Source organism: Drosophila arizonae, chromosome 3, assembly GCF_054131065.1.
Source record: "Drosophila arizonae isolate 15081-1271.41 chromosome 3, UAZ_ARI_1.0, whole genome shotgun sequence".
Taxonomy (NCBI): Eukaryota; Metazoa; Arthropoda; class Insecta; order Diptera; family Drosophilidae; genus Drosophila; species Drosophila arizonae.
The window spans coordinates 7,858,993-7,877,243 of NC_142923.1; the positions used below are offsets into that span (position 1 = coordinate 7,858,993).

General features: G+C 36.8%; 3 protein-coding genes and 1 long non-coding RNA gene across 9 annotated transcripts in view; all 4 read left to right on the top strand.

Annotated features, from left to right (window-relative positions):
* Positions 1-2,578: 2,578 nt before the first annotated feature.
* LOC149269631 (uncharacterized) lies at positions 2,579-4,514 on the top strand. The gene is made up of 2 exons (XR_016269368.1): positions 2,579-4,130; positions 4,215-4,514. It is a non-coding gene; the product is annotated as an uncharacterized LOC149269631 (long non-coding RNA).
* A 2,780-nt stretch (positions 4,515-7,294) lies between these two features.
* Positions 7,295-9,710, top strand: LOC108609853 (uncharacterized). Of its 2 annotated transcripts, none has more exons than XM_089464283.1 (4): positions 7,295-7,458; positions 7,518-9,193; positions 9,279-9,494; positions 9,569-9,710. In XM_089464283.1, exon 2 carries the CDS (start codon positions 7,552-7,554, stop codon positions 7,759-7,761), a length of 210 nt encoding a protein of 69 aa, XP_089320409.1. In that variant the 5' UTR covers positions 7,295-7,458; positions 7,518-7,551; the 3' UTR covers positions 7,762-9,193; positions 9,279-9,494; positions 9,569-9,710. The 2 variants fall into 2 exon arrangements, 1 of the variants encoding a protein (XP_089320409.1); XR_016269127.1 differs by lacking the exon at positions 7,295-7,458 and having other exon boundaries at positions 8,375-8,904; positions 8,967-9,193.
* A 664-nt stretch (positions 9,711-10,374) lies between these two features.
* Positions 10,375-11,069, top strand: LOC108609791 (uncharacterized). Of its 3 annotated transcripts, none has more exons than XM_089464286.1 (3): positions 10,375-10,551; positions 10,615-10,906; positions 10,948-11,069. In XM_089464286.1, the coding sequence occupies exon 2, from the start codon at positions 10,681-10,683 to the stop codon at positions 10,885-10,887; it is 207 nt and encodes a 68-aa protein (XP_089320412.1). In that variant the 5' UTR covers positions 10,375-10,551; positions 10,615-10,680; the 3' UTR covers positions 10,888-10,906; positions 10,948-11,069. The 3 variants fall into 3 exon arrangements, with proteins under 3 accessions (XP_089320412.1, XP_089320411.1, XP_017857029.1); XM_089464285.1 differs by having other exon boundaries at positions 10,376-10,551; positions 10,964-11,069; XM_018001540.2 differs by having other exon boundaries at positions 10,376-10,551; positions 10,615-11,069.
* A 1,699-nt stretch (positions 11,070-12,768) lies between these two features.
* rdo (leucine-rich repeat domain-containing protein reduced ocelli) overlaps positions 12,769-18,251 on the top strand; it is a 68,670-nt gene continuing 63,187 nt past the window's right edge. For all 3 annotated transcript variants that reach the window (XM_089463485.1, XM_089463487.1, XM_089463486.1), the window contains exon 1: positions 12,769-13,214. The gene's annotated coding sequence lies outside the window, so the exon portion shown is untranslated. The remainder of the gene's footprint in view (positions 13,215-18,251) is intronic.

The following is an 18,251-nucleotide window of genomic DNA, read 5'->3' on the forward strand; positions in this document are numbered from 1 at the left end:
CTTGCATCGGCTAACAGCCGGTTTCAGTGTCAGTGTCAGGGCCACGCACAAGTGAAAAGGGGTGCGGGGCGAGCGGGGGCACGCAGGTGTGGCACCGCTTAATGAATGAAAATTATACGTCTTGAGTAGCTCAAGTGAGCTGCGACTTGCTGCTGTCTCTGTAGTATCACAGATTTACGCTTAACGACATTTGAACAGGTTATTTATTGACTTTGCCGGCAACTACGAGCTCTCCTACTTGCTTAGCGCGGCCAACGCAAAACAACTCTATAATTAAAGCATCAAGTGCAGACAAAGCTGACAAACTTATTAGACATATCGCATGGCAATAAAAATATGAAATTTATAGAGAAAAAAACCCCATCACAGAAAGGCAAAGCAATGACAAAACAACGTGACAATGATTTTACATGAATATCATAAAAAAGAATCGAGTGCAAATTATGAATAAATGGAAAAACTAACAAGAATAATATAACGCATTGACTGTGAAATGCTTTCAGATTAAATACATTTTCTATTGTAGTTTTTTATAGATGGGTACAAGAGCTTTTCGAAAAATTAGATAATAAAATAATTATTACATATACATTTTTATATTACTATAATATTTTTTACTTATTTATACTATTGTTAACTTGTTAAAATGTTAAATTATTTTTTAAGTACGTGAGTAAATAATTAATTAGCCAAAGCATAAGACTCAAAATTATAGTTAAAATTTTATTGTGATATCTCTCATTTATATTTTCCATAATTCCTTATATAACTATAAATTATTGTCGAGTGTAAATTTTGCGCAAATATAATAAATGTTTAAGGAAATATTTTACATATTTAAATATATAATTTTATCATATTCTTATTCTTTATGACCTTCTTCAGTTGGGTGCTTTTAATACTGCGTGTGAAACGAAACACACTTTGAGAATGTCATCAAGTATTATTTAAGCAACATAAATTTTGCTGAGAAATTTCGCGACATTCACAATAAATACGGACTAAAACTTTGCTTCTTGCTGAAAGTATACTGACAATAACTGATGCACTGACAGCAGACAGTTTTGTTGTCGAGCAACTTGCTCAAAACTCACATGCCGCTCAACATATGTAGCGTATTAACAATGAGAGGAGGGAGGCCGGCTTGACAGTAAGATAGAACACATACACTCTTGAGCAACATGTCCGGGCGGCAGACAGCACGAAGGGAGAAGAGCTCAACGACCAACCAACGAGCAGGTGTTCCAACTTATTCATTAAAACAAAAGGAAACAGACAGCCAGACGGACGACAGAAAAGGGGGGCTAGGGACGAGGGGCGCGGGGCGGGCAGCAGCAACCCAAGACACTGCCAGTCAGTTAGAACTTTTGGCTGGGTGCTGCCTCCGCTGGTTAAGATTGTGGTCGACACGCAATTGCCGCACTTTCAACTTGAATGCGCTCCACACACTGGCGCTGGCACAGACGACAGTCAGGCAATGCAGCAAGGCGCTTAGAGGCTGAGCCCCTCTTCTGGCGCCGCCCCCTTCCCACAGCTAACATCCGCCACAGCTCATCCTGGCAAAGAACGCGCCAAGTGCCGCAGCGTCAATTGGAAACCGAATCCGGTTTTTGGGTGCTTGTGCGTTAACTTTCCATGCCCGGTAGCGCTGATTGCTAAGACAACGGCCGACCAATTCATTCAATGCCAGCTGCCACGCTGCCTCCAGAACCTGAATTGCTGAATTGCTTCTCCTTCTTCCAGCCACTTCAGCCTCAGTTTTTTTTTTTTTTTTTTTTTAATTTAATTTTTATTTGTTTTTGTTTTACTTTTGCATACGATTTGAGCCGCCTCTGCGGGCGATTTCAGTTCGATTTATCATGGACAAAGTTATGATCGGTTAAGTGGCGGCATTTAGTGCTCCCAGTTTAATGGTCGTAATAAATTGTTCCCACGACAACTCTAATTATGGTCGAGTTTTCAAATAGTTGAGCTGCTGCCTGGATACAAATTGAGCTTACTTGAAGCCATCAAAAGCTTTTGAATTATATCAGAGCTCTAACTTGTTTGTACCTTAAATGTATCTAATAATAATTTAAGATAGAAGAGACAAACAAAATATAAACAAATTTAGATAGATACAGATACAGATACAGATACAGATACAGATACAGATGCAGATACAGATACAGATACAGATACAGATACAGATACAGATACAGATACAGATACAGATACAGATAATACAGATACAGATACAGATACAGATACAGATACAGATACAGATACAGATACAGATACAGATACAGATACAGATACAGATACAGATACAGATACAGATACAGATACAGATACAGATACAGATACAGATACAGATACAGATACAGATACAGATACAGATACAGATACAGATACAGATACAGATAAGATACAGATACAGATACAGATACAGATACAGATACAGTAGTACAGATACAGATACAGATACAGATACAGATACAGATACAGATACAGATACAGATACAGATACAGACACAGACACAGACACAGATACAGATGCAGATGCAGATGCAGATGCAGATGCAGATGCAGATGCAGATGCAGATGCAGATGCAGATGCAGATGCAGATGCAGATGCAGATGCAGATGCAGATGCAGATGCAGATGCAGATGCAGATGCAGATACAGATACAGATACAGATACAGATACTGATTTAGTTATACTGTCAACTCAGCTTGTCTGATATAAATCGTAATTCAAATTAAGAAACTTCTAGCACATAAAATAAGATCTTTATCGCTTTATCACACCTGAGTTGGTAAGTCGACGCACTGCGCATAATAAGTTTTTATTTATAGTTTATTTATTGGCAACACTTTAACGCTGGTAAATTATCATAAATTTTATAAAGATTGAACAATAAAAAATTTAAAAAATCTTTCGATATTCGTTAGTAGTCGATTTTCATATTCAATCAAAATAGAAAAAAAAGAAATAGTTGCCATATACCAGAACGGAAGCAACCAGCTTAGAGCTCTTCGAAACGTAGTTAGAGTTCAGAAAGAGGCCATAAATATTGTTCATTTGTAAATAAATGGTAAAAAAAAGTTAAAAAAAAAAAAAAAAATAGTAATGAAAAGAAACGCAAATAGAAAACGCGAAGCGCACAGCATATAAAACATTGTCCAGTTGTCCCAACGTTCGGTTCCAGTTTGGACATAGCTGCGCCTCGGCTATTTCCTAGACAAACATGAACATGGGCCGCCCCACGAGTTAACTATGAGTGTCTCTGTGTATGTGTGTGTTTGTTTTATTACAGTATCATCTTCCGGTCACTTTGTCATTTCTCCACAACATATTTCAAACAGTTACGACCAGACAAGTGGCCGCTGCGCGTGGCCAGACCGTTGCACCCAGGAACTACACGAACTACACTTTAACAAGAGCTGGAATTATTGAAAAACAAGCAAAAGAAAGAGATAGCAAGAGACTCGCCTAGACTTGAGACCTCCGAACGGATGTGCCATAGACAAAGTCGATTGGTTTCTTGCTTCTCTTTATCAGTTTCTTTTTCGAGCTTGTTTATGTCGTCGCCAAATGTAGCTAAAAACAGTTCTTAGTAATAATTACAAATTTCTATATCTAAATATATATACATATATATATTTATGTATTACTATTATAGCATTAGTTAATTGGTGTGGCGTGCGTCACCAATCGAGGTTCATTAAGCTAAAAATGATAATCCAACACCCAAACAGGGGAGATCCATGCGAGTTCAAGTTTGTATAATTAACAACGAATAAGCCGAAGGCCTCAATTGCCAGTTCTTAACTTTGAAGTTATTTTATATTAATTCTAATCATTGAAAAAATTTAATATTTTTACATATTTTTTTTATTATTTGAAAATGTAGCTGTTGAGCTTTTGAATGTCCATCATAATATTGAATTGCCAATGCCAATAATGATCTTGGATCTAACAGCATCACAAAGAGCATTTGTCTGAATTTGATTTTGAGCATCGAGTTGCCTTTGCAGCTGAGCTGAGGCTTTGGGGTAGTGGAGAAAACAAATGCTCCTTATAATGCCAATGTAGCACAAACTGAACAGCTTTTAGTTTTAGGACTTGTAAATTTGCCCTATTTGATGTAAGTAGAAAAAAAAAAAAAAAAACAAAAAAACAAAAAAAAAAAAAACAACAAATAAAATTTGATATTTAATTTGTTGTTTAGAAATTATTTCTTACTCGACAATATGGTTCTTAAGTGGTGTCCTTCCAAGAATGAAGAAGTGAATCCCTTCTACATTGGTCCATATCCTGACAAGTCATGCGGATCGTGTCCGTATGGTGCCTTTTCAGGCTTTGTGCCATGCGGCTGGCCCGATCGCTGTAAGGGCATGGCTGAAAGAAATCGATGCTGCGTGCCAAAAGAGGCCGCATCTACTAAGAGCGTGAAATAGGTTTTCAATGGGCAAATTTATTCCAAATTGCCCAATACATACACAATAAAGCAGAAGACATTCAGTAGTAATTTGTATGAGTTTGTTTCTATTTTTCATATGAGATACAGATTTGAATTTTGTCGTGGCATTTGCTAGACAAATCTAAAAAAAAAAAAAAAAAAAAAAAATCGATTACTAACACCGAATGCTGCACTACAATGATTATATTTATTTATATATATATTTATGTATATTTAATTCAAAGTCAAATGTTTGTTTTTTTTTTTTCATGATTCTGAAAATGTGTTTTTTTTTTATTTTTATTTTTAATCTAAGCGGGTTTTTCTTCATTTTTTTTTTTTTATAGAATTTCAAATTGCCGATTTCTCTCGGTGCATATTACTATGTATACATTTAGTAAGCGCGCTTAAAAGACAAAGCATCACAGCGACACAGCAGATTAGAATTGCCACTTTAGCCGTAGCACTTTAGCCTATCGCCAAAGCAGGCACACGCAGCCACACACCAATACACACACACACACACACACATAGACAGTCCAACACACCAGCACACACAACACCCATAAAGTAAGCCGAGCTGCGCCCCACAACGTGCCGCACAATGGGGCACACGCTGCCCAGTGGCCGCCACTTAAAAGCAGTGCGCTCGGTTGCACAAAGGGAAGGGCGGCGGCAAGCCGAGGGGGGAGCAGCCAGACGCCTACGCAAAAGTGCGTCGCTTGCCCCGCACCAGCCGTGGTAACCACAGCGCGCTGTGTCGCAACGCGCTTTGAATATGAATTACACAGAGAACGCACACGACTTTGACGCGAGGCAGAAGCAGCAAAAACACCAGCAAAGGCAGCAGCAGCAGCAGCAAAGGCAGCAGCAATAGCCGAACAAGCGCTGCTTAACGTTTGATGTCTGCTGTTTTTTTGTTTTTGAACTTTGTGAGCGTTCAGAACTGATGATGACATGATTAACATGCTACAAGGTGCACTCTTGCAGGCGGACAAGTTGCTTCCGCGCCGCATACTGGAGCGTTGCTCATTGGGCTGGCTTGATTGATTGATTAATTGACAAAGGCAACTGCCGTTATACACCAATTATGTTTGTGAAAGTATTGAAATTTGCATATCTAATGCCACCATAAATACATATATCTATGCATAGAGCAGCAATTGATGGCATGTCTAGATGAACGCACTCATATGGGCCAACAGCCGATTCATGTAACTGCGTTGCGTATGTAGTTCATTGTGTTAGTTATGCAAATGTTGCATTTCCGCTTTCGAACAACGGTTCGAATGGCTCCCCAATGCAGCTTAATTATTCATTAATTTCAACTTAAAATTTACAGTACGCATGTTGTTGTTGCTATTGTTGCTATACCCTCTAGATGGCATTGGCATGGGGCATATTTCAAATACAAAATTGACATACATATAAATACATTTATCACCAGAATTTAAGCTCTGGCATTTGGCAATTGCTGCCTTCACAGGTTTTGCGTGCGGAAGGGTATATACAGCAGGGCATGAAATGAACGGCTCATCATGTAGGTCATACAATGAAGTATGCAAATTTAAATCAATGCGTTTGAATTAAAAACAGTATAAATATTTGTGATTATTTTTTTTTAGCTTTGAGTAAATTTTTTAAATTATAATATTTATCTAGGTTTAGAAAAAAATGTAATATTAAAAAATTAAAATATTTAATATTGAAATAAAAAATTAAATATATAGTAATAATAACACTATCAAACATTTTCTTACTGAATACAAAATTAGGAATAAATGTAAAAATATGTTAAGAATTATTTTCTAAATATTAATATGGTCATTATTTTAATAATATAAATTTAAATTTTTATTTTTTATTTATTTATTTATTTTATTTATATATTTCCCATAACGGAATATTAACTTAAATAATTTAAATAAATAATTTAAATAATTAATTATATAAAATAAAATATATAAATATAAATTACAGTTTGAGTTACATGGCTCTCATATAAATGCATGCATGCAAATACTTGTACTATTTATTTTATTTATATAGTATTCGCATCTCACAAGTGTGCAGGGTATTTAGAGACGCATCTTAAACCATTTGATGGTCTATGCCATTTATTGGCTGGTCAATATCTGCCGCCGGGGAGTGGCTTTGCACATCTGCAGGCTTTTGTCACCATAAATGAAGTGTTGCCCGATTATGAAATAATTATACGCATTGTGTTGGCATCCGCAAAGCGGACATAGAAAGAGAGAGAGAGAGAGAGAGAGAGAGAGAGAGAGAGAGAGAGAGAGAGAGAGGTGGAGATGGGTAGATGGGGCTATTGTGATTGGGTCAATGTGTCTGCAGTGCAGCTATTAAAATTTGACTTTAGTATGCCCTGAGTGTGCTGTCATTTGAGTACATTTTCAGCCGTGTCAAGTGAATGGAAAATCCATTCACTCCACACTCACAACACGAAACACAACATACAACAACCCAAAAACCAACAATAGCCCCAAGCTGCTTCAATAACCTCTGAAGGTAAGTCTGAAATGCGTTAACGTATGCAAGATTTTGATCGATAGCTGGTTTAGCTTTAAGGGAACGCCGCCACAATGGTTATTATGTTCAATCCTGGTTACATTGGGCCCAATCCGCCCTGCTGCGACACGGACTGCACATGCGAGAACAATTGTCCGAATACCGAGTGTGGGCCATGTCCCGGACCGAATGCACCTTGTGGCGGCTGTTCCCCGGCAGCTGAGAAGACCCAAATGCCGCCGAACAGAGGTTACGAGGTTCCCAACGACAACAAAGCTGAGCCCCCAATGCCAATGTCAAATTTACGGAACCTTGAACCCTTTTAGCTCCAGACACTCCTCAAGGAGCCAAATTCAAACATCAAGTTGGCTTTGCAGCTGAGCTGCTGCTTGGGAGGAGCTGAGAAATCAGGTTTTCTTCATAACACTAATGTAGCTCCAACTGAACAGCTTTTAGTTTTAGGCATTTTAAATTTGCCCAAATTGAAGTAAGTAAAAAATAAACAAAAATACCAAAGTTGACATTGAGCTAACCGAAAACTTCTAGAATCTATTCCAGCTCTTACTACATACTCGGCAATATGCCTCGCAAGCAATGTGGCCCCAAGAGTGAGTACATGAATCCCTTCTACGTTGGCCCGTATCCTGACCAATCATGTGGCCCTTGTCCGTTTGGTATATTTTCGGGCTTTGTGCCGTGCGGATGGCCCGATCGCTGCAAGGGTAACAATGACGAGAGGCAGCGTTGCTGCGTTCCAAAAGAGGCCGAAACTACGAAGAGCATGAAATAGGTTTTCAATGGGCAAATTTATACGAAATTGCTCAACATACAATAAAGCAGAAGATGTTCAGAACCAAATTGCGAGTTTGATTTATGTCTTTACTTATTTATAGGAGATTGTGATTATTTATATAGGATATAGGATGCTTCAATTCAAATTGCTGGCCAAGTCTGGTGAAGAGTAATGATATTTGAATCAAGTCGGCGCTGCTCTCTACAACATCTATAAAATGTCTATATTCGTATTCTCATTATCATTTGGTTGTTATTGAACAATGTATTGAGTTCAAATTTAGATAAGGTTAAAAAGCGTGTGGTCCAGATTTTGCCGGTCGCCATCATCGTTGAAATTTTTATTAGAGCAAAGCGATAAGTTACATATTCATAATGCAGACTGTGCGTAGTGCCATCGGAGAGGTTCATGAGTCGCTGTCGCTGGCTCAGGTTGAAGAAGGACCCACCATGAATGCTGAGTCTATGGAGGATGCACTGATACGGATATGGCTGAGGCTTTGCTTTCTCTTTGGCGAATTTATCGAAGTGATGATGCACTTTGGCGGCCAAACATCACCGGAGCAAAAAAACGAAACACGAGTCGAAATCGAAAATCATTTGGATAACGATGCATAAACGTTTTGAGTTCATAATCAAAAAGTGTTCGATACTTTGGCTCTGTTAACAAAATTTTTAGTTCTAGGCAATGTTTGGCTGTTTGGCTCTGTTGGCCCGCAGATAATAAAGGAGAAACACGTCCCGCCATGGAGATTGCCCACAGATGTATTGGGGCGATGGGTGTGATTGCATTATTTGTGGTACTGACGCAAATGACGACGCAGGTGGTCGTCAATGCCACGCCCCAATTGAGTCAGTTTATCAGTAATCGCACAAGCCTCGTGGATCGTATTTCGCACCCACGTAGCATCCACTTAATGGATAATGAACAGTTCCGTAATGCATGTGCTTCTGTGAAGAAAACTGGTCGTCGTCTGTATAATATCCTTGAAATGTATGCTTCAACCAGTGCTTGATGAGTTACCCATGGCATGGCAAGGGAGCAGGTATATATATACATATATGAAGAGACCTACCAACTGACTGCAACTGCAGCTGAGAGAACAAGGACAAACGCAGCGTGTAAATCGATGAATCCAATGTATGTAAATATATATATATGAATTTTTTTACATACATATATATATGTATACATATATATAGTCGATCAAAGCATGCACAGTTTGTAAAGCAAAGTTGGCTACGATTTTGTTCTCTGAATCGAAACTGGCTTTGCCCTCTCAGCTGCGAATTCAGTTTCGTAGTTGAGCTCATTCGCTTTCGATCTTTCGGCTTGTGAACATAACAAATGAAATAGGAATTTTTTAGAAATTTCATTTGTTCCGGGTAATATTCACACATATTTTTGGCTGCAAGGAAAGCATAATATTGTGAGTATAAAATATGTAAACATTTATATTTTAATTATATATATATATATTTTTTTTATTAATCTTTATTCACAATTTTTTTCAGCTCTCAAGTGGAGTCTTGACGTGTGTGCATATATAGGATTTTAATATGTATATCGTTTGCAAATTCGATCCCTTCTATGTTGGACCTTGCCCACCCGGCTGCCTAGTGCCAGCAGGAGGCTGTGCCAGCTGTCGTAATTGCTGTGGAGGCTGCTGTGGTGGCGGTTGCTGCTAAGCGATCATTATAGCGAGATTATAGCGAGATTATTTTTGCAAAGTAATCCCACCTACTCCTACATAATAATTTCATTTAAATGCTAATCGATATTTGATTTGTTTTGCTTCACGCAGTTGCCCTTTTATGCTATCTTTGATGGAGACGCACGTGACAAGTAAACGTAACTCTGGACAAGGCTGAAGATATGTGTGTCTATTTTAACATCTGCCTAAATGTTCAATTTAAATTCTCAGTATTAAATATGTTATAAATTTATTTCGCTTTTGTTTTATTTGTGAGGTGTGTTGCTATTTATAGTGCTTTTATAGGTGGGTCTCGATTTTATTTTTATTTCATCGACTACGATAGCGAGCTTGATATATTCTTATATTCACTAGCTTCAAAAAATACTAAAAAGTGAAATACATTAAATATAAATATATATATAATTTTGTCAACCAAGGGTTCTGGTCTTGTCAGCCCAATGGTTGGCTGCGAATAAGGATTGACTCTTAAGATATACGTTTGGAGATGTTAGTTGGAAAAAAGATAATTAAAAAAAAAAAAAATAAATAAATCTCAAGCTATAAAAAAGTTGTAAAATTTTTTAAATTGTTTAAAGTAGTTTAAAAAATTCCCAGAATAAATAAACTAATAATAATAAACTGGTTCAAAATATATGTATGTTTAATAAAACATGCTGGTAAAAATATAGAAAAAAAAAATTTTTTTTTTTTTAATTGATTGAAAGTAACAACCGAATATTTGGGAAATGAGAATTAGTTTTGAGATAAAAAGCTGCCATGTCTTAAATTATATCTTTGCTAGAAGTTTGTTGGGGAAGAACAAATGCATCCGGTTTCAATAACCTCCCATGCCGTAAGCCTGTCGCAGCAGGCGAGAAAATAGATCAGAAGTAGTGTATCAAACTTTACGAAAATGTCCAAATTAGTAGGCTTTGACGAATTCGGCTGCTAGCCTAGCTTCGTTTTGCTCAAATATTTTCATTATTTTTCCAATTTTCAGGTAGGCAGCTCGGCGTACGATGAAAAAATAAAAAAGGGCGCTAGCTGAGGAATTAATAAACACATATCTTCGGCTCACAGGAAATACTTGAGTAAGTCGATTCTTAAAATGTTTAAATAAAATGTATTATTTATTAAAACGATCTTGTGTGCAGCTGCAGCGAGTGTAAAATTGGTGCCAAGAAGGACTCGCTTCCGTTTCAGTAGGATATACAAGAGAAATGCTTATCGTTTGCAAGTTTGATCCTTTCTATGTGGGGCCCTGCCCGCCTGGCTGCCTCGTACCAGCGGGCAGATGCTGTGGCCCCTGTGGTCCCTGCTGCGGGCCATCCTGTGGCCCTTGCTGTGGTCCGTCCTGTGGTCCTTGCTGCGGCCCATGTGGACCATGCGGCAGTCCGTGTTGCACATCCTGCCCCTGCGGCTGGTAACTTGCTAAGAGCTGACGTGGTATGTTTTGAGCTGGGGAACTCTCAACATGTATTTTGAAGATGTCTTTTTATATAGCCTCCACATGCTGGTTCTAGGAACTCAAAGCTGAAGATATGTATGAATATTAAACCTCAGATATTTTGGATCATTAACGACAATAAAACAATAATGTAAAATTAAACTCTGCCTTGTGTTAGTATTGGAGGCTGCTGCAAGACGCTGCCCTTACTTATGTTGTCCTAGGTAAGGAATTGCGCCACTCAACAGCTGTTCGGTTCGATGCGCCACTGCGCAGTCGCCTCTCGAGCCAAGTTGGGCTGGTGCAGGGGGGCTAGTAACCAAAAAAACAGAAGGGAAAAACATCGAATGTAGAGCATTGTGTCAGGTCAAAGGCTGTGGCATCCACCTGCCTGATGCCTGATGCATGATGCTGTTCTCTGGGACTTGGCCAGCTATGTTTTGTTTTGGCTTAGCGCGATTTATGGCGCGCACACACTTTTACACACCGTGGGTATTCCTGCATCTCCTCTTTAAGTTAGTCCTTTAAGTATGTGTGTCTGTGTCTGTGTGTGTGTGTGCAGGATATTTCACTCTCATTTTGGCATACGCGCGCGGAATTTATTGCGGCAGGTCGGAATTTTCATTGCTTTGCGTGCTTTGTCGGCTGCCAAGAGTTGCCTTCAAATGTCTTACTTTTAGCAGCCACTGTTATATATTTGTATTATTTAAAGCAAGCTAACATTAAATACGAGAAAATATAGCTAGACTTAAGAGGCTCCCAGCTGAATGTGGTTAGCTGAGTATTGGTATAGTTTAAGGTGCGAATAACGATGAAAAATATACAGAAATAATAATGTATTTCACTCAATTTTAAAGAATAAAATGCTTTTTTTTTTTTTAATAGTTTGCCTGAAAGTTTTATCAACAGAAGAAAGAAGCTGCCAAGTCACATATTATTTATTTAAATAAAAATAACAATATAATTTATAAATTTATAATTATTTTAATACCCACCACAACAAAATTTTATAAATTAATAAATGCACTTTTTATTATATAAGTACTATTATTAAGATTAAAACATTTTATACATTAATATTTTAATGAAAAAAAAAAAAAATAAATAAATAAATAAAAATAAATAAATAAACTAAATAACAAAATTCATTTTTAATTAAAAAAAATAAATAAATAAATAAAAATAATAAAATAAAATAAAAAATATTGAATTAAACAATTTAAAAAAATATATTTAGTTGATACTATTCGGCAAACTTTGCCCTTAAGGCATTCAAGTTACGCTTAAAAATGATAAAAAATGTTAAGTTTTTACTGCTTTTGTGGTATACGAGAAACCAAACATACTACTATTTTTAACTATTTATTTATTTATATGCTTTCATTTAATTTTATTATTGTTATTTTTCCTCTTCAACCTTTAGGCCCTCCCCGCACACACACACATTCCCCATTGCACGCTTTATCTTGGTTACTTTGCGCTCAGCTAAGGCTGCAGCCGCACGTAGAGCAATGCTGCAGTTGTAACCAAATATGTGGTACGCTGCAGTTGGGCCATGAAACATCTAGTGATGGGTGAGCGTTCTGTTTAACTGTAATTAAATGCCTCCGAATAACTATGTCCATATCCATTCGCACTGGCAAATGAAGCCAATGATCATAAAGAGCGCCAGCCGAAGCAGAAAAAACATAGAATACACGACGGTGGCTCGGTTTGGCTCGGTATGGTTCGTTGCGGTTCGGCTCGGTAAGGCTCGATTCATCGCTGTGGGAACGAACATGTGCGCTTGCAACTTGTTCGAGCTGGCTCGAGGCTCGAGCTTGCGTGACAGTTCTTAACTTTCATTGCATTCGATCCCGGAGTCAGTATTCGTTTAATATTCGTGTTGTGCGGACGTCGTTCGTCAGATCGTTCGCCTCGGCTCAGTTGTCAAGTTGACGTCTTCGCGATATCTCGAAGCCTGTCGAGTCTACCCAAGCCAGCAAACACAGTTCGCCTTTAAGAACTGAATTAAGAATTTGAATTGAGTATTTTGGCTTTGGTTTGTGCATAGTTTGTGTAACAATTACTGTTGTTGTTGTTGTTGTCGAGAGCCTGTGAGCCCTTTGCAAACATATTTCTCATTTATTGTGGAGCCCCGCAACTCATTTGAATATTTTTGCAACAACAGCCAACTAGATTAGTGCCTGTGTACGAGTGTGTGTGTGTGCGCGCGCGTGTGCCATGATTAACAAGCGCCTGACGGAGGAGGCGTGATGTAAACTGACATTTTTGTAATTTTTCGATTTACATGCCGTTGCACATTGGGTAAGTTTCAAATAACCTAAACGCTTAAATATATGTATATAAAAATATATGAAATGAAAACATTTTTTTTTTTTTAATTTTCTAAGCATAACAAATTAAATAGAATTTTTTGACTTGGAGTAGAAAACATTTAAATAAATTTGAAAATAACATTAGATGAGACTAAAATATATATAGAAAAAATTTCCATGTAAATGTAATACAACAAATTAGTAAAAAAAAAATTGTAGAATCTCTATTAATATTGTTATTAATTTGTGTTACTATTAATTTATTAATTTTAATGCTGAACGAAACAAACAGTTGAGGAATCATTTTCATTAATTTATTTAAAATATCCGTTTATATTAAATTATATTATTATTATTAAATGAAGACAATTTTTATTCAAATCGAATGGAATTTAAATAAAATGTTCAAATTTTTAAATATTTAATTCTAATTCTAATCTAATTAAGTATCTAATTCTTTTAAAATTTCTTTGTATTGCAAAATCTATTTAAATATCCAAAGTCTAAAATATTTGCTGTCAATTGGCATTTGTCTTTCTCTCAAGTTTATCCATGCTGAAAGCTTTTGACGGGCAGCTCGTCTCATCAGATTTACAGTAACTGCTAATGAAAGACTCAATCAAACTCATAATGGCTGCTCATATTTTCTTACCTATTCAGCCGCTCGCATTGAACGCAGCTCAATAGAAAACCTTTAAGCTTTAATCAACTGACACCTGCGCCAATGTCTCAAGTGCGAACAAACCGCAAAACCGATATTTATATGTATATATATATAGCGATATATATCACATGTCGGCGCTTCCGCTTGCAGAGGGGCTTCGCTCTGTGAGCCAAACAAACGTCAATTACAGTAAACCGCAAAGTAATTCAGTGCCAGAGCCAAATTGCAACTGAAATTGTGTGTAGATAAAGTGCGTAAATTTAGCCAATCGATTTTGAATTCATCGCCTATGCCAGACGACGCAGCGAGCACAGCTCATAATTTGCCATATCGCCGTGGTCCATAAATTAGCGCGCTACAAATTCTCGATTCTTGTGCATAAAACAAATTTTTATGAGTTTTTGGACTAGCGTGGAAAATGCGAGCCATAAATTGCTGAGAATTTCCAAATACAAGGACATTATAAATTGCCTATATATATATATATGGGTACATATATATTGGCTAACAGGTTGGCTATATAATGAACATAAAATTGCTTTAGAATATTATATGGTTTAACTTTCTGGCTGCTTACACCTGTGCACACCTGTCGAAAATTTATACACTTATTAAAATTGCTAAACTTCAGCAACTCATTCGTCATGCTGCAGTAAGCCAGGAAGGGGCTCCAGTTTATGATGGAGTGACGTATTTTTTTTGCTGGCCAGTTGGGCAGTCGAGGCAGCCCCTTCCCTTAGTCCGCACTCAGCTAAAACTGCATGTGATTAAAATATTTGGTTTCATATGTACTTCTGCTTATCCCTTTTATTTTGTTGTTTTCACTGTCTCTTTCGACCCTCGAATTCCGTTTGGTTTTTGGTGTTCTGCGGCCATCATTGCCATCAGCATAAACATTATCAGCAACAGCCCGCCTCATCAGCATTTTCATTGCCTCGCTTTTGCATAATTTTTGGAGGCATAAACTCTCACATAATCCGCAGCCTTGATGACAACTAAAATGGGTAAAAATAGATGAAAAAACAAACACACACACACACACACACACACACACACACACACACACACACACACACACACACACACACACACACACACACACACACACACACACACACACACACACAATCAGAGACCCAAAGTGAGAAAAGTTGTCATCAGACACACACCCACATCCACACCCACACACGAGCTTGTCTGTATGTGTTAAATGTTTTAAAAATGAAGCGCTGAAAAGTTTCGCGCCCGAATGTTACGCATACGCCATGTTGCGCCCTTTGGGCTGCCACAGTTCGGATTATGTCTTGGCCATATAGTTAATGACATGCAGCTGCCGTTTCACTTGCGGTGGGTTGAGGCCTCGCGTCGACATACTTATGAATTTTAAGGTGATTCGCGTGTCGCCGGGTTAGGCTTAAGCCCATCTCAAATGTAGAATATTTTGTTGAGCATACGTCGCGTGTGCCCGCCAATGCTAGCAGCCAGCAGCCAGCAGGCAACAGCTGTGCTACGGCTGTGTCAGAAGGGTTGTGCGGCGCATCATAAATCAAATCAATGTTGACTGCAGCCCTGCTCTCGTAATCAAAATCATTTTGAGGTTTTCAACATACGCTCTCTCTCTCTCTCTCACTCTCGCTTCCCCTCTCTACACAAAGTAATTAATCATTAAAAGTAATTGGTTTTATGTTTTGATTTGACAGTTGAAAAATTGCAGCTGTGACAATTCAATTCCATTTCCTATAATCTCACTTTTTATTTAATACTTTTATTTTATATTTTTTTGTCGTAAAAAAGTTTTTATTCCACTTTCATAAATATGAAAAATGGCAATACAAATTTTTGCTTGATTTGTGTTTTTGACTGCAAAATATGCAGCTGAAATTGTTACAAAGCAAAAGCTATGTTAACAGTTCAGTAAAAAGAGAAATAAAATAATTAAACCTAAATATTTTATACTAACAATGTTTTGCCCTCAAACATTTGAATATGAACAACTACACGAGACACACGAATTATGATTGGTTGCTCAGTCAAAAGTTGAAGCTATCACCATATTCGAATTTCACACTTAACAAATCCTATATGGGGATGTGGATCTTTAAGAACTCATCTGATGCAAATCCACCTGCACAATCATTTACCTCTGATTCCCCTCTAGGAACGTACTCGTCCAAACTGCGAGAGTTCTGATGCGCTCTTTCATCTAGCTCAGTCTACACTGAGAGATCTTTCAGATTTCTATTGAAAATACAACTTTTTTATTCCTTTTTTTTATTTATAAAAATAAATTTAATATTCAGTGTAAAATAAAAAGAAAAATAAAAAAATTTTACTTTTTATTTATTTATTATTATCTTTTAATTGTTTTCAATTTATTTTGATTTAAAATCTCATGTAAAGCTTAGCGCCATTTTAAGAAGCTCTTAATTTATATAAAAGAAACAAATTGCTTATGTTTTTTGGCTTATGGACTTCGCATGATATTAAATTATGTTTCTTTTTATCACATATCCCATAAACATTTTTATAGCCACCTCAAATTTCAATTTATTATTTTATGTTGCGCATAAGCAGCCGTTGAACTTTTTTAGTTGAAGATGAGACAAAACCAGACGCAGACTCAGTCACAGACACAGACTAAATTAGGAAATTAATGCAAAGCCATGGGGCACAATAAACAAAAAGTTTAAGTCCCGAAAAAGAGAGTGAAAAACTTTTGCGAAATTGTTGACAATAAAAATTATTAAAAATGCGTTAAGGTATTTACAGAAATGATGCCGCAGAGGCTCGCCGTCATAAACTTGGCTCTCAGCTTATTTTGCTTAAGCAAGCGGTATGGCTGAGAAATGCTTCGCTCTCTGCGCTGACACTACTTCAAAGGGCATAAAACGGTAGCTAACTTCAATCAAAAATATACAAATACACAAAAATAACAAACAAATTCCGGAGTCAGAGAGCTCAGCGCTCCATTTTTTTTTTGCCCAAGTTGTCCCGCGAAGTCTGGAATTGAGCCACTCGTCGGCGCCCAATAATAAAATTTATGCTGTGTATAAAATATATATTTTCAAGTGCTTGTTTCTGTTTCCAAAGTTTTTTTATTTTTCTGGTTTTTATTGAAGTATATTTGGCTAGCTAATTAAATGCCATTCGGTTTGTCCTCACAGTGATTCGTATCAAATATTTATGCGTCACTTAATCAGCGCAACAAATAGCCCTGTGCCTGACTCCTACTCTTCGTCAAGTCATCAGTGACGTCTCTAGAGGCTTAATTTTTCTTGCTTTTTGTTTATTTAAACATTAAATGCGCTGAGATTTGATTAGCGTCGTGTGTTTATTTTCATATCAATGGGAGCTGCGTGAATGGCTCAGCGAAATTTCGAATTTCGTACATCATTTTATTGCGAGTGTCTCAAAAGTAGACGACTGTCTGATATCCTGCAAACGATGATTGATGTCTATTTATGAGCATTAATATATTTATAATTTTTTATTTATTTTTTTTTATATCTAGATGAATTTAGTAGCTTTTTTTTCCAAAATTAGCTACATTTAAGTGAGAGCAACCCTTTACTGATTAAATATACAGGGTATATGTATAATGCGTTTGGGTCACATTTTATTTGCTTTAGCTCGAGTGCTCTCGTCACATTTTTTGTAGCTCGCGCGTTGCCTTTTATGTGGCCAGTTGAATTAAAATTATATATTTATAGCCTCAGACATACATACATATATGTATTTATGTACCTACGAGTAAGAGCTACAACATTGGATCACTGTAATTTTCTTTCAATTATATATGTAGCAGCGCTTCGCATTAATAAATTGATTCTTAATTAAAAAGCCCCAGCTGAAAGCTACGCGGTTAAGGGTCTTATCATACATAAAACCTTTTTTAGCCATTTTTTAAATTCATAAAAAATATGTGCTATGTTTTTGTATCATATTAAGGTATTAAGCACTTTTTCCTAATTACATCTGAATAAATATATTTTTAAAATATATTTTCCCCAGAATATTTATGAGCAGAAAATGCATTAAGGTGAATTTTTTCTGGACTTTAATCTTATCCAGTTAAAGGCAAATAATTATTTCTGAATGTCAATTCGGATTTTACATTTTGCATTTTGATTTAAAATTCCTTAAGGCTTGACACTTAACTCTATTCTGTTCCATTCTATTATATTTCTCAATGAAAGATAATTTGTTAAAATCCATCCATGTAAATACCGTTGAGCGTCGCGTCGCCTAAGTAACTTTTAAATAGCTTTTCATTGGGATAATAGGCGATATCAATAACGCATTAACTTTGCCATTACATTTTCTTGTGTGTGTCAATTGCATAAGGGCTGTCGTTCAGCGAAA